Here is a 16,518-nt window from a genome sequence, read left to right as displayed (position 1 = left end):
CACGCCCCCAGTAACAACTTGCCTTGGAGAAGGACACAAGATTCCAACCTTGCAGAGAGCAATTGCCATTCTAATGTTGCTTGATCTGCTGAGAGATTTTAGCATTTCCTTTTCTGTTGTTGATTTGGCTTTTGTAAATTCTGAAAAGCTCTCAGTTTGATTTAATTGAACATTCCACTATATTGTAGATGTTTTTCTATTAACCAGTCTTCTGGACTCAACAGGACTGGAACCCAGGACATCTGACCCAGAAATTGCCACTGCAACACAAGAGTTCCTTCCACCATATTATAATAAGCCAAGCATGGTATGGGTATTGATTAGCTGAGTTGGACAGACAGTTGGTTTGTGATATCAACCTACCATATTGTGCCTGCTCAACCTTGCTCCCACCTGACCCCCATGTTAAATTAATGCCGGTTGTCTCTTTAGAAAGAGATCCACAAGGACTATGGCAAATTTTCCATTTTTTAAACAACACTGGGAAACTCAGCTAGGGACTGTATAATATTCCTAACATAGGCCTGTTCAAGTGAGCACTCGGTAACAGAATTAGAGGCAGGAAATTTGTATCTTTATGGGGACAGTTAGAAATATACTGAAACAGCAGATGGCAGAAGTTAAACGACTAAATTACTCAAGTCTGATGTTGGTACTGATTTGACCAATAGCTGTTTGCATTGTATAAGTCTGTGAACTACCTGGGCTCTCACCAACCACACTGACAGCAATTCAGTTGGCTTGGATTCAAATTTTAGTGAAGTCACGCTCACCCTTCTGGTTTCCCTCATCACTGTCTTTATCAGTGAAATATTCCTCACACTAATGCTCTGAGTCATTTCCTGTTTACTTAAAAACATTATTAAAACACCCTTTACAAGCTGCTCTTCCATTTTTAAATAATATATTTCAAATTAGGATCCTTAACAATTCTTTTTCAAAAAGACCTGTGAATTATTGACATAAATTACATGAAACAGCCACCTTCCCTAATGCCTTTATGTGTGAACAATGCACTGTCGCTGGGGTTTGTGAGATTGTGATTTAGTGTTATTGGCACTGAACTAGCAGACCAGAGACATGGACTTAAAATGAGCAATGGTGACCAGAGAGCTACCAGATTGTTAGAAAAACTCATCTGCTTGACAGTGTCCTTTCGGCAGGGAAATCTGCTATACTTACCGGTTTGGCCTACACGTAACTCCAGACCCACAGCCCTACAGTTGTTTCTGAATATGAAAAGGTGTTGCAACCTGCTCAGTTCAAGGATATTTGATGGGGGCAAATGTTGGGCTTGCAAACGATGGGCACAGCCAATGAAATGATTTGGTTTTGTTTCGTATTGTAAACAGGTAAAATGATAGTGAAACACTGAGTATCAAATAAAAACAGAAAATGTTCAACAATACCCAAGATGATTAAGATGATTTTTCATCAACATAGAGTCATAGAGAAGTACAGCTCGGAAACAGACCTTTCAGTCCAGCCCGTCCATGCTGACCAGATATCCTAAATTAATCTAGTCCTATTTGCCAGCATTTAGCCCATATCCCTTCCTATTCATGTACCCATACAGTTGCCTTTTAAATGTACCTACCTCCAACAATTCCTGCGACATACATGCACCACCTTCTGTGTGAAAAAGCTGCCCCTTAGGACCCTTTTAAATCTTTCCCCTCTCACCTTAAATCTATGCCCTCTAGACATCCCCAGCCCCAGTAAAACACCTTGGCTACTCACCCTATCCATGCCCTTACGATTTTATAAATCTCAGCCTCTGATGCTCCAGGGAAAACAGCCCCAGCCTATTCAGCCTCTCCCTATAGCTCAAATTCTCCAACCCTGGCAACATCCTTTTAAATCTTTTCTGAACCATTTCAAGTTTCACAACATCCTTCCTACAGCAGGGAGAGCAGAATTAAATGCAGTATTCCAAAGGTGACCTAACCAATGTCCTGTACAGTCATATTGGACTCAAGACATTAATTTTGTTTCTTTCTCCACAGGTACTGCCATACATGCAGAGTTTTGCCAGTACATTAACATTGCTCTGATAGGTATGTAAAGTACCTAAAGTAGTAGTGTCTGGCAACAATGTGAACGAGACCAAAATCCAACAAGTTGGGACACTGAATGGTAAATGTACCTTCATTAGTTTTTGTGGAAGCAGTTCATCAATGGATGCTCTACATTTGCTGTGTTTATTTCCTCAAATGGACACAAAGAAAGAACAAGCTAGTTTTGTTGCATACATGTGAGATTGTTGAAAAGGGATTCAAAGATTGTAATCACAACCTTTATTTTCCATCTGTTAGCTCTGGCTCAGTGATAACTCTATTCCTTCTGCAGCAGAAGGTGGGCGACTCGAGTCCTACACCAGACGCTTGAACAAAAAATATCCAAGTGAACCCTCAGTACAGAGGGAGTGTTGCATTGTTGGAGGCACTGACTTACAGATGAGGAGTTTACAGCAGATCCCTGCCTGTACTCTTCAGGTGTATTTGAAATAGCTCAAAGGCAGATGTTGACATTGATGTTCCAATGGAGACTGCGTGGACACCAACTTTGTAAAGTGGTACTTTGTGTCCTCCACAGCAGCAGCAGTACTTCCATGAGGAAGAACATGCCTGGGAAATAGAACGGCTGGCCATCAAGAGAGTTTGGTTAACTAGATTCAATAAAAGCTTTTGCCCAAAGCATCGACTCTCTTGCTCCTCGGATGCTGCCTGACCGGCTGTGCTTTTCCAGCACCACACTCTAATCTCCAGCATCTGCAGTCCTTACTTTTGCCTTGATTCAAATGAAGCCACCGTTTCCCCCATGAAGGGAGAAGCGCAACATAATTGCAAAAATCATCCAGCTGTGGAAACGGTGGAATGCTACTCCTGCAACTGGTCATTATGAAACACACACATGGAGTGTTGTGTACAGCTGTGGTCACTGTACTTACACAAGAATATAGAAGCAGCTGAAAGAATCTGGAGAAATTAAACGAATAAGTCCCAATTTTGACTCATTGAGCTATGAAGATAGACTAAAAAAATTCAATCTGTTCTCATCAGAAAATATAGGTTAGTGGGGAACAGAATCTGAGACTATTCGTAAAATGGATTGCTATTTTTTAGATTAGATTCCCTACAGTGTGGAAACAGGCCCTTCGGCCCAACAAGTCCACACCGATCCTCCGAAGAGCAACCCACCCAGTCCCACCTCCCTCTGACTAATGCACCTAACACTAGGGGGAATTTAGCACAGCCAATTTACCTAACCTGTACATCTTTGGACTGTGGGAGGAAACCCACACAGACAAGGAGAGAATGCGCAAACTCCAGACAGACAGTTGCCCAAGGGTGAAATTGAACCTGGGACCCTAGTGCTGTGAGGCAGCAGTGCTAACCACTGAGCCACCGTGTAAATGCTAATGCACTCATTTGTGAACAGTGAATACAACAAAATGGAAGAGCCAGTCAGAAGTAATACAAGGTTAATTTGTAACAAGGAGGAGAGGTAGAGATATTAGCAATGTCAAAAGACTTGGTAGTCAAGAGAAATCATATTCAATTCCTCCCCACCACAGGTTGGCAAGGCACCTGCTGTATAGGATGGAAAGGTGTGAAATGGTTACTGCTGAGCAGTGCATTAAAGACTGCTGAAAAATTAGACCTAAGATTGAGGTCTCACAGCATTTGTAAAAATTTGGCTGAAGCTTAGGTTATTTTGGCTAGGTGTCAGTTTCACAGAGAGTTCCTCTCCATCAGACCTACTGAAATCTTTTACTGCAACTTCCTCAACTTCTCACATTAACTACTTACCCTGCCCCTCCCCATCTTCACCAAAAGTGACAGCTATATCACCCACTCTCATCTCCTTTAATACTTCTCATTTCTTTCCTGCCCAAAATAGGATACTCAAACTTCAGTCCATTATTTACGCTTCATCCTGACTCTGATAGCCCTGAGCAGCTGACTGACTATATCCAATACCTTAGACAGGTATCAGAAACAGCCCTGATTTGCTGAGCCAGGACTCCCTGAGCAAAGGTTATCATTTTTGATTTGACTAAGATAGCTGGCCACCATGACAAGCTTCCTGGCTTTGTCTTCACTAAAGGGCAAGACAATGCAGTACTGTGAGCGCAATATCAAGGCTGTGAGCATCTAGGTAGGCTCAAAGGGACTTGGTGCTAAGAGAGGAATGCAAACAGACCAGAAGTGCATCCTGGCCCAGTCTGTGAACTGGGTGCATATCCCGGAGCATAAAGTGTCCTTGCTGCAGCATTATAGTGGCATTGTTCTGAGGTGCAGCATTGAAGTGTGTCAGCGTACTGTAAGTTGATTGGCAATGTGCCTCGAGGGTTCTTACAGCCTGGCACATGCCAGATGGCAAAGACCCTGGATGTCGGGTTAATGTGGCTGGTGCCTACGGAATGTGCCCAGAGATGTTACTGAGCAGGTACTTAAAATGGAGTTCCTTTGGCGTAAGCAATGAGCTGAAGTCACCAGGTGCCTGGTGTCCAAATTGAGAATTCTCAGCATCAGGTGGGTAGAATAGGAAGATGTATAATGATATGTGATTAATAAGGTCATTAAAAAGCAGTAATCTCTCCTAATAGGGAACTTGCCATTGCCTAGTGAGAATCTCGATTTAAAGCCTGGAATTTAGTTAAAATGATGCAATAAATTAATCCAGCATTGACATAGGCCTCGCTGGATTTCATGCAATTCTGCCTCTTTTCTCCCCATCGCCCACACTATACATGACCTTATAAGATTCCACCCTGTATTCTTTTCTTGTCCTAACATCATTCCATTTTTAAATGAATGCCACTCAAGAGGTCCTCACCTTAATCTGACACATCAAGATTACATGAAGGTGCATATCATCTGTGGATTATGCAATTATTGAAGTTTTTGATTTTAAAACAAGCATTAACAAAAAAATCATAACAAGGCAAAGTAGGAGACAAAACTAAAACATTAATCAAAAGAATGATAAGTACACAAGGACAAAAGGAATAAAAGGATATGCTAATAGGGAGAGATGAAGAGAGGTGAGAGAAGATCGACCAGTTGGGCTGAATGGCCTGTGCCTGTGCTGGATGGTCTATGTAGCTCTATGTTAAGCCAAGTTGAGTATTAGAGTGGGCCTTGACTCATAACAAAGTTTTTCCAACTTAACAAAACTTCTAACAGGGTTGAAAGAGAAGAGTATATTTTCCTGATTCATTCGTTATATATCCTGAGGAGAAGCCAAAACATTTTTAAGCCAGTGCATATTTATTGAGGTTGTAATGAGGAATACATGAAAGTCAATTTGCAAACAGCAAGCTCCCACAATCGACCACAGGATATTTAGCAGAAAATATTTTATAGTGATGTTGGCAGTGGGATAAACATTGGCCAAGAGGTTAGAGAGAATTCTGTTGCTCTTCTTAAAAATATTGTCGTGGGACTTTTATGGCTTTGAGCGAGGGAAATCATGTCTCACAAATTTGATTGAGTGTTTTGAAGACATGACCATCTACCAGAATGGGAGATGTTGTTTACTTGGGCTTTACTAAGCCTTCAACAAGGTTACATATTGTAGATGAATTAGTAAAAGTAGGTCACATAGGATATAGGATTGCCAATTGGATACATAATTGGCTTGACAGCAGGAGACAGAGTGGTGGTAGAGAACTGCGTTTTGAACTGGAAGCCTGTCAGGAGCTGTGTTCCACAGGGATTGGTGTTGGGTCCTATTTTGTTTTACATTTATATAAATGATTTGGATGAAAATGTGAAGCATGGTTAATTAGATTACGGACAACATCAAAATTGGTGGCATAGTAGATAGTGAAGAAGGTTTTCTAAGATTGCAAAGGGATCTTGATCAAATGGGTCAATGGGCTGAGGAGCGGCAGATGGCGTTCATTATGGATATATGCAATTTATTGCATTTTGGTAACAAAAACAAGGTTAGGACATACAATTAAAGGTTTGGCCTTAGGTGGTGTTGTAGAACAGAGGGGCCTTGGCATTCATGCACTTTATTTGAAAGATGCGACACAGGTAGATGGGGTAGTTAAGATGGCATTTGGCATGCCAACCTTCATTGCTCAGTGTAGGAGTTATAATGTCATGTTGAGGTTGTACACGATGTTGCTAAGGCCACTTTTGGAGTACTGTGTGCAGTTCTGGTCACCCTGCTGTAGGAAAGATATTATTAAATCGAAAAGGGTTCAGGAAAGGTTTACCAAAACGTTGCCAGGACTGGAGGGTTTGAGTTATAAGGAGACGCTGGGACTTTTGTCACTGGAGCATAGGAGGTTGAGAAGTGACTTCATGGAAGTTTATAAAATCATAAGGGGTTTAGACAAGGTGAATTGCAAAGGTCTTTTCCCTCGAGTGGAGGCATTCAAAAGTAGAGGGCATATTTTTAAGATAAAAGGAGAAGGATCTAAAAGGGAACTGAGGAACAACTTTCTCACACAGAGGGGGATTTGTGTGTGGAATGAACTGCCAGAGGAAGTGATAGATGCAGGTACAGTTACAAAATTTAAAAGACATTTGGACAGATACACGGATAGGAAAGGTTTAGAGGCATTTTGGCTAAATGCAGACAAGTGGGACTAGTTCAGTTTAGTTTGGGAAACATGGTCGGCATGGATGAGTTGGACTGAAGGGTCTGTTTTCATGCTGAATGACTCTATGACTCCATGACTCTAAGTAGAAAATTCTACTGAAGTGTAAATTTCCCGATGCACTGTGATACTGTCCTGTGTCCCAGAGCAAATCCTTTACGTAGTGACAAAATCCGATTGAAGGTTTCTTCAAATAAACCATGCACTTAGTGTTCTAATATTCCTTACCTGACATGCTATTCGCAGAATGCAGCAAAATTTCCTGTAGCCCTTTATAATTACACATATCTTCCCAGCAACACTCTAAGAGTGACCAGTGTCCTTTATGGTGGTAGGAACCTTGTGATTGGCAGATCTCCGTTGTATTGGAGAAAGTGTCCATACAGCCATGAAGTAACGGTGAATTGACATTCTGAGGGTCCAGTAGTCTGGTAAAACAGGCAGAGAGCTGGGACTTGCACATGTAGCCTGTTGCTACGCACTGTGGTCCATCACAATAGCATCTGATTTCACCTAGAATAAAAGAGGTTCGCATGAGAGAGGGCATTTAAGGAGGGAAACTGAAGAAAACAAGAATTTTGGAGCAAACCAACCTTGTTGGTTGAAGGGTAAAAACATAAAACCATTAAACAATATCTTCAGATCATTCAGAATGTTCCTGTTTACTACTGAGGAACAATGAAACATTTACAATTCACATATAATGTGCTCCTCCACCCCTTCCTATTGGTGATTACTATTCCCTTCCGTTTCTACCTACCTCCCTCCCAGTAGTAGCTCCCCAACCCAATTCTGTCATCTGTCTCTGACAGAGCTGCCCACTTACATTTCCTTCCAGTCTGTATCACTGCTCCTCCTGATGTGGTGACAATCGTTCCTGGAGCTGAACAGTTACCTGTCATTCACTTTGCTGCAATTTTCAGAGAGAGAACATCCTTTAAATTGGAGTGGTAGCCAGAACCTGAGTTATTTAATTGCCATAAAGTCAGGCTGTGGATTTTCATTCTTACTTCTCAGATTTTTCAATCTACCCAGCCTTATCATGAGATGACAGGAAGGTGGAATCGAGGCCACAATCAGATCAGTGACTATTTTACTGAATGGCACAGCAGGCTTGAGGGGACGAATGGCCTACTCCTATTCAGAATCTGTATATTGACAGAGTTCCTAGGAGACTGTTCTCGAATTCTGTCACCATTTGTGTAAAGAGATGCTATTTAACAGCACTCCTTGGTCTAGCTCTAATGTTAAGGCATACCTCTGTTCTGGTTTATCCTACAACAGGAAATAATTTCTCTCGATTTACTTCATCAAATCCTCTGGTCATCTTAAACACCTCAATTCTAGCATGCCTTAATCTTCCTATCCAAGGAAAGAAAGTCGCAATTTTGCAACATATTCACGTAAATTAACTTTACGGCCCTGTTTTTAATCTAATAAATCTGTGCTTCACCGTCTCCAAGGCAACCGTCCTGTTCCACAGATACAGTGCCCAGAACAATACTCCAGATGGGGTCTAACCAGAACTCTATGCAGCTGTGATATAACTTCCAGCCCTTTGACTGCCAACGCCTTGAAATAAAAGTGAATAATCTATTAGCCTTTTCGATTGCTTCTTGTTCCAGTCATCTAGATCTTAGTGGCTTTGCACTTCAATCTATAAATCTCCGACCCATCGACAGTTCCTACATTCTCATCAATACTCTGATCTGTCTTTTCCATATTGTGTTCAAACTGCTACAGCGTTACACATTCACGTACACATCAATAACGCTTTGCAAATTTCTGTTGCCATTTCTGCTATTTCTCATGTTATCTAGCTTAATTATCATGAACAAGCTGAACTGCATAGCCCCCATTCTACCATTCAAGATAATTATCAATACAGAGATCTCTGACTTCTCCTGTCTTAGCCATCTCTATTTCCATTTCTGAGGATTTACCGGCCACCCATTTCAACTAAAGTTCATTGACACCCACAGTTACCTGGTCTATACATCCTCACACCTGCTTTCTGTACGGACTCCATCCCATTCTCCCAGTTTCTCCGTCTCCACATATTAGTTCTGATAATGCCACCTTCTGCACAGGTGGTGAGGGGGTTGGTCAGAAACATCCACTTTTTTCCTCAAACGAGGATTCCTGGCTACTGTGGTTGACAGCCGCTTAGATGTGTCCGACCCATTTCCTGCACTTCTGCCCTCATCCCCTCTTCTTCCCTCCCCACAACAGCGACAGGGTCCCCCAGTGCTCGCTTACCACAAACCAGGATCTGCATTCAAGGGATCATAAGATGCCACTTCCAAGGATGCCACCACCAGACACATATTCCCCTCCCCTCTCTTGTCAGGCTTCCTCATTCTCTCCAGAATATTGTGGTCTATTTCTCCTCCACTTTCAATACCTCCCCACATCCCCTCAACACCGTCCCCTGGAATCACAGAAGATGTAATACCTCCCCATTTACTTCCTCCCTCCTGACTATCCAAGTCCCCAAACACACCTTCCTGGTGAAGCAGTTTTTACCTGCATTTCACTCAGTCTAGGTTACTATATTCACTACTCGCTATATGGTCTCCTCTATATTGGGGAGATGAAACACACACTGGGTTACTGCTTCTGGAACACTACGTTCTGTGTTCAGAAATGGCCCTGAGCTTCCAACTGCCTGCCACTTCAACACACCATCATGTTCCCTGTGTCAGGCTTACTGCAGTGCTCCGGTGAAGCTCAGCATAAATTGGAAGAACAGCACCTCACTTTCTACCGGGGACTCTGTAACCTGAAGGATTTAGTATTGAGTTCACTGGTTTTAGAAACTGAATATCTCGTTCCATGTCCTTTATCCTCACTTACCATCATCCATCCCTTTGTCTCTCTCTCTCTCTCTCTCTCTCTTTCTCTCGGCTCCATCTTCACCTATTCACGCATCCACACCATCCCCACCCAGCCACCTTCCACTAGCCCCACTGTCTTCATCATTCATCCTGCCATTTTCTGGCTACTTTCAGTTCTGGAAATGGACCACTGGACTTAAAAAGGTTAACTCTGTTTACTCTCTACAAGTGCTGCCAGACCCGTTGAGTTTCTTTAGCAATTTCTGTTTTTGCTTCAGGTCTTCAGCATATGCAGTTCTTTGTTTTACCCTATCTAAACCAATAGGTTGGCTCTGTTAACAATAAATATATGTAATAAAGTACAAACATTTGTAATTGAAATAGCCAGCAGTATAGCGATTGAACCCATGCAACTGATATCATTATGCACTACAATCTAAGGCCTATGCTAACCGAGCCCTAGTTCAGCAGGTAGCAGTGTTTACTTAATTCAACATTGAGACAGTTCAAAGCTAACTTCAACTTTTTTAGATTAGATTAGATTCCCTACAGTGTGGAAACAGGCCCTTTGGCCCCACAAATCCACAACGACCCTCCGAAGAGCAACCCACCCAGACCCGTTCCCATTCACCCTTGACTAATGCATCTAACACTGCGGACAATTTAGCATGGCCAATTCACCTAACCTGCACATCTTTAGACTGTGGGAGGAAAGTGGAGCAAACCCACACAGACACAGGGAAAATGTGCAAACTCCACAGACAGTTGCCCGAGACAGGAATTGAACCCGGGTCCCTGGCACTGTGAGGCAGCAGTGCTAACCACTGAGCCACCATGCTGCCTCATTTCAGCATATAAAGCAAATATAGTCCATGTGATCCATTAAACTTGGTTGGAAATACCAGAGAACGTTCCACATCGACAGTGAACATCAACCCAAAGTTCAGAAAAACGTCTTAAATTGTTACAATATTAAACTCACAACCGCACTGAGTATTTCAGTTGAATAGCATAGATCCATTTCAGGGGAGGCTAGATAAAATGTATTGGTAAAGATGAAGTAGAAAGTTTACCCTGAGAGGGTTAGCTGACTTAGAGAGGGTGAAATCTTGTGTGGAGCATGAACATGGATAGTTTTGTCAAATGACCTGGCTCTATGTTGTATATTCTATGAAAACCTCTGTAAATTCTGATATCTCCTGCCCAACACTTGAACCTCCTCTAAAACATATGGTTAGTCAGGGAGATCTGATCTATTAGTGTGAACTACCACTTCTTAATAGAGTGCACACCTTCAACTAAGTGTATCAAATTCTAGTCTGGGTACCTCAAGTGGAAAGGTGCCCAGTATTCAACACAGGAATGCAGCATTCAATTTTAAACATGTGTTTTAATGCAAGTTTGGAATTTTCACTGTTCTTATAATTGCCAACATTTCTATCTGTGATTAGTTTGAGAGCCAGGCCAGGAATTATATTCCACTATGCTTAAGATATGCAAGTTTTCACTTTGTTGTAAAACCTTAAGTTGTCAGTTTATATTTAATAAGTAATCTTCTACAGAGAGGCTCTAGGATCCCAAATTTGTCAGTAAATTGTTTGGAAAATGCTAACTATATAAATCACATTGCATTATAAACATTGAAGGAAAGTGGTTTTGGCCTTGTATCATCATGAATAACACAACATAAGGATATAGGCTCAGACCACTTCATCTCCACATCATGTATAAATCAATTATTAGGTTCCTGATCAACCAAATAGCTGATTATTGCATCTGCATTTGCAGTGAACTCTCTGAGTGTCCTAGCAAGATTTGTAGCTCCTTAATTTTGATACCTCATGGGCATTCACTTGCTTGCAAAAGGCACAGAATAACTGGTTCACATTTAGAAAGTCTCTGACACGTTAGTTAAAAGCCATAGCTTACAGCAACAGATGTAGTGAAATAAACTGGCTTTTTTCAGACTCAATGTGTTTTTTTACTGTATAAAAATAGAAGAGCACTTTTCTTTCTGAAGGTCTGAAGGGTTCTGACCAAATAATCACACCCTCAAACTCCCACAGCTAGCTGGGAACCAATCGCATGGTTGTTGACAGGCAGATGGCCATTGTATCAACAACTGGTCACCATTCTACAGACAGACAGTCAGGTACCTGTTGCTGCTCAAAATTCAATTTGTAAACCCCCTCCCCGACTCCAGCTCATTGGAAACTAAAACTGCCCTATTGACTGAACAAATAGCACTGTAAACAACACTCAGAATGAGTATCAGTAACCCACCTTTATGACGTGCAGGAATACTTTACACAATCCTTGGTTTCCATTTACCATTTCAATCCACAACCAAAACTACTGACATGTAAAACCTACACAGCCTTTACAGTGAGCTAAATCCTTTAAGATCTAATTGTGGGACGTTGGTGTCGCTGTCTGGGCCCATCATGTATTGCCAATCCCTAGTCACCTTTGAGAGGGTGGTGGTGAGTTGTCTTCTTGAACTGCTGCAGTCCATGTGCTGTAAGGAGAAAGTTCCAAGATTTTGACCCAATGAAGAAACAGCGATATATTTGCAAGTCAGGATAATGAGTGACTTGGAGGGGACTTGCAGGTAGGTGGCATTATAGGAAATGAGGCATGATATAGTTTCTCAGCAGTTATTTTTCACATGACAAGTTTAGTTGACTTGTTGCAGTGAGGTACTGGATGGATATGGGATATTTCTTAGAAGGGAAGTTCAGACTGTATTTCAAGGATTGGTGCAGTAGGATCTGGACGATGGATACAAGAGCAGGTCAGAGGCTGAGAATTCTGTGTCACGTAACTCTACTCCTTATTCCCCAATGCCCATCAATGATGGGCAAGTCAGAAATCACATGAAATACTTTCCATTTACCATGACAAATGCAGCTCTACCCAATACTCAAGCAGCTCAACACCATTCAGGAGAAAGTAATTTTGAATTGGTCAACCCTCTATCTGTTCAATTGCAATTTCTATTCAAACAAGACATTTAAATTATCAAGAGCAAAAGTGACAGACTTTGCACATCTGAGATTTTCAAGTGTGTTGCATGCACTAGTGCAAAGTTGCTACATACATAGATATCCAACAGATTGCCTTAATAGTACTCCTCGTACTTCAAGGGTATTGACATTGTACCACAAGATATTGGAGTACAAGTCTGTCAAAAGTTCTTGGCTCTGATGTTTTTGTGCTAGCTTCAATGTTGTTGAAATAAACAGATTAAAGCTTCTTCCAATGGACCCTCAAGACGAGATTTGGATAAGGCATTAAATGTTTGTAAACTGACCTCTCATGGCTCAATTTCACTTTTTATGAAAATGAACAAACTATTCATCAAACAGTATCTCACAAAATGAATCTAAAAATGCCTCATTTCAGAGGGAGTCCTACTTCCCAGTACTTTTACCTATCTTTGATGATTAACGCATCTAAAAATAAAGAAGCACAAATTAGTTACATACAGATGTGCCTGGTTTATCACTCTATCTCGTATTGTGAATATGGCTGCTGTCCTGAAATTTCTTATTATGACTATGATTCCAATTTTTTAAAAAACTGCATAGAGAGGGATTCTAGCCTCAACTAGTCTGTCTTTGAACATTCTGTTAGTTGATGCTTTCGAAAAATGATATGGAGCCCTCATAATAATGCACCAAGCAATCAAAACTGAGGGGACTTATTGATTTTGATCTTCACTGAGTCCAAAAACATCCACAGAAGCTTTACTTTTATACAAATATTTTGAATCATTCTGTATAGATATGGTATGATACAACTCTAAAGCAGGTTTGCTTTAATACACTTAGAGAAAATTCATAATTTTTAGAAATTGTAATTGAAGATTCATGGAGATTCTAATCATTCAGAGCTTTGGCTGTTAGTCAAGCCACTTTGAATGATCTGGTAATGAAGAGAAGTAAAAACAAAAGACTTCACAAATGACCCAAACAAATTCACTGGATGTGTTTCCTGTTGTCCATACCTTGCATCTACAGTTTCTCTCTCTCTCTTGGAAAGCTCACTTTGTGAAGTTATGGATAGCTAATTGGGAATGTTTGCTGCTCCCGCTTCCCATCCTCCCAGCTTTTACCTTGTACAGAGAGTACAGTGGCATATGGAAATGTATCATACTCCCTCATCTAAAACAATAAACACACTAACATGCAGAAATGTTGTAAGCTGGAAAAGACCAGCCTGCTCCATACTCCTGATGGTTGGAACATCATGGTGAGACTTGCTAACTATCACCTCCCCTGTAGCCCATCTCCTGAGAGAAACAAAAGGAGAAGTGATAAGATACCCTGAAAAATGTTTTCCTAATTCCTTCAGGGATCAAAACAAAGCTGGATCATCATGTGTTATCTCAAAAGCTACTTATCTTCTATTTGATCCAATCTCTGGATCAAGGACCATCCAATTCCCTCTTGAACTTATCAGAGAGTCAGCACCAGCCACAACACATTCCATAGTCTCACTATGATAAGTGATAAGACTTATCTGTCTAGGATAAGAAGAACTGTCTAACATCCAGTCCGTTCCTACCCTGTTACAGTTCAGGTTCTTGGTGCCTTTGAGATAAGAGGGCTCAAATCTTTGCTAGTGTAAATTAATGAACATTTATTAACTATTTAGACAGACATGGTTCAGCCGGACTTTGTTCAAATATCATTTCCATAGGTCCCAGTTCCATGGGATCTGATATCACTGATGATGCACTCAAGCTGTGAGCATAGCATCTAGATTAGATTACTTTACAGTGTGGAAACAGGCCCTTCAGCCCAACAAGTCCACACTGACCCGCCGAAGCGTAACCCACCCATACCCCTACATTTACCCCTTACCTAACACTACGGGCAATTTAGCATGGCCAATTCACCTGACCTGCACATCTTTGGACTGTGGGAGGAAACCGGAGCACCCGGAGGAAACCCACGCAGACACGGGGAGAACGTGCAAACTCCACACAGTCAGTCGCCTGAATCGGGAATTGAACCCGGGTCTCTGGCGCTGCGAGGCAGCAGTGCTAACCACTGTGCCACCGTGCCGCCCACCTACTTATCCCTTACACCACAGTTTAAACAAATCTCCCTATATAACCCTATTACAACAACCTGCTACTGCTGTCTCATTTGCAGCTACTTAATTTGAAAAGATTTTTCTATAATAAGTTACCAATTTAAGGAAAGGTGTTTTAAATGATGATTAATATTTGATTTATCCTCCATATAAGAGAAGAGGACTTTGGATCAGACATTGACCACCCAGCCCATTGAGCTTGCTTTACCATTTGATAAGATTGTAGTTGATCTGGGTGTGGTCTTAACTCCACTTTCTTGCCTGTCCCTCACAACTTTGACTCCCTTAACAATCCAAAACCAATCTAACTCAACCTTCAATAAATTCAATGATCCAGCGTCAATTGCATTCTGGGGGCCAGGGCATTCCATGTACTAATGACCCTTTGAGAGGAAGAAGTTGTCTTCATCTCCATTGTAAATAGGAGGCTTCTTATTCTAAAACAGTGTCCCCCCGTTCCAGTCTCCTCCACAAATGGAACCAGCCTCCAAATATCTACCGCAGGAAGTCCCCTCAGGATCTTATAGTTTTCAAAGATTGCTTCTCAATCTTCTAAACATCAACATCGTCTCTGTTGACTGCATTAAGTCAAATACAGTCATGGAGTCATACAGCATGGAAACAGACCCTTCGATCCAACTAGTCCATTCCAACCATGTTCCCAAACTAAACCAGTCCCACCTGCCTGCATTTGGCCCAAATCCCTCCAAACCTTTCCTATTCAAGTACTTATTCAAACATCTTTGAAACATTGTAACTGTGTCAGCATTTGCCACTTCCTCCGGCAATTCATTCTACACACTCAACACTGTGTACTAGAGTTGTCCCTCATGTCCTTTTTAAAGTTTTCTCGTCTTACCATAAAAATATGCCCTCTAGTTTAGAACTCACCCACCTCAAGGAAAAGAACCTTGCTATTCACCTGATCTTGGGAAAAAGTCAGCTTATCCAGCCTAATTTCATAACTCAAACCTTCCATTCTTGGCAACATTTCTGAACTCTTTACACTGAAACCTGACTATTATACCTGAACTGAAAATGTGTTGCTGGAAAAGCGCAGCAGGTCAGGCAGCATCCAGGGAACAGGAGAATCGACGTTTCGGGCATAAGCCCTTCTTCAGGAAGAAGGGCTTATGCCCGAAACGTCGATTCTCCTGTTCCCTGGATGCTGCCTGACCTGCTGCGCTTTTCCAGCAACAAATTTTCAGCTCTGATCTCCAGTATCTGCAGACCTCACTTTCTCCTCAAAGATTTTATACCTGAAAACATGTTCAAAGAATGAAAAATAAATACAAGTTTAGTGCAAGTCCAATCATGTCTTATTAATCTATTTACTAATTTATTATTATCTATCTCTTTCTATGTAGAGTTTGTATTGCTTCATTCTGTTGTTGAATTTTTCATAAATTTTACTTCTCAGAGCTCAGGGGCATCCTAGGATGATTCAACACTTCACCTACGCTCCCTCCTTGATGAGGACTTTCTGGAATCTATTCTGAGAAACACAGGAGAAATGAAGATGAAGATATTCATCTGAGTAACTGAAACAAATCAGAAAGTTTTCAATGAAATATTGACTGACATGGTTACTTTTTCCAATAAAAAGCTTGTGTGATGAGGTAACTCATGAAATGCAAGATATATTCAATGTTTGTGAGAGTCTGGGAAAATACAAGCATAAATCAGTGATTAGATTATTCAAACTTCGAGATTTAAAAGTGTTAATATTTTAACAGTGAGGAAGGGCAAGATACTTAAAGCTATTTCATATTGTTTAAATTAAACAAAGAACTGTGCATGCTGAAAATCTAAAACAGAAATTGCTAGAATAGCTCTGCAGGTCTGGCAGCATCTGTGGAGAGAAAGCAGAGTTAACATTTCAGGTCCAGTGACCCTTCTTCAGAACTTCAGATGCTACCAGGCCTGCTGAATTTCTACAGCATTTCCTGTTTTTGT

At 41.2% G+C, this 16,518-nt stretch overlaps 1 protein-coding gene across 1 annotated transcript in view; it reads right to left on the bottom strand.

Annotated features, from left to right (window-relative positions):
* The window catches only part of LOC122539961 (BMP and activin membrane-bound inhibitor homolog), a 62,567-nt gene that overhangs the window by 20,721 nt on the left and 25,328 nt on the right, over positions 1-16,518 (bottom strand). Inside the window, exon 2 of the mRNA XM_043675192.2 lies at positions 6,851-7,135. Within this exon, the coding sequence (XP_043531127.2) occupies positions 6,851-7,135 (285 nt within the window). The remainder of the gene's footprint in view (positions 1-6,850; positions 7,136-16,518) is intronic.

Source organism: Chiloscyllium plagiosum, unplaced genomic scaffold (assembly GCF_037043375.1).
Source record: "Chiloscyllium plagiosum isolate Xiang-an unplaced genomic scaffold, Cpla_swu_hap1 HiC_scaffold_32, whole genome shotgun sequence".
In the NCBI taxonomy this organism is placed as follows: Eukaryota; Metazoa; Chordata; class Chondrichthyes; order Orectolobiformes; family Hemiscylliidae; genus Chiloscyllium; species Chiloscyllium plagiosum.
This window is presented reverse-complemented; position numbering and strand designations above follow the sequence as displayed.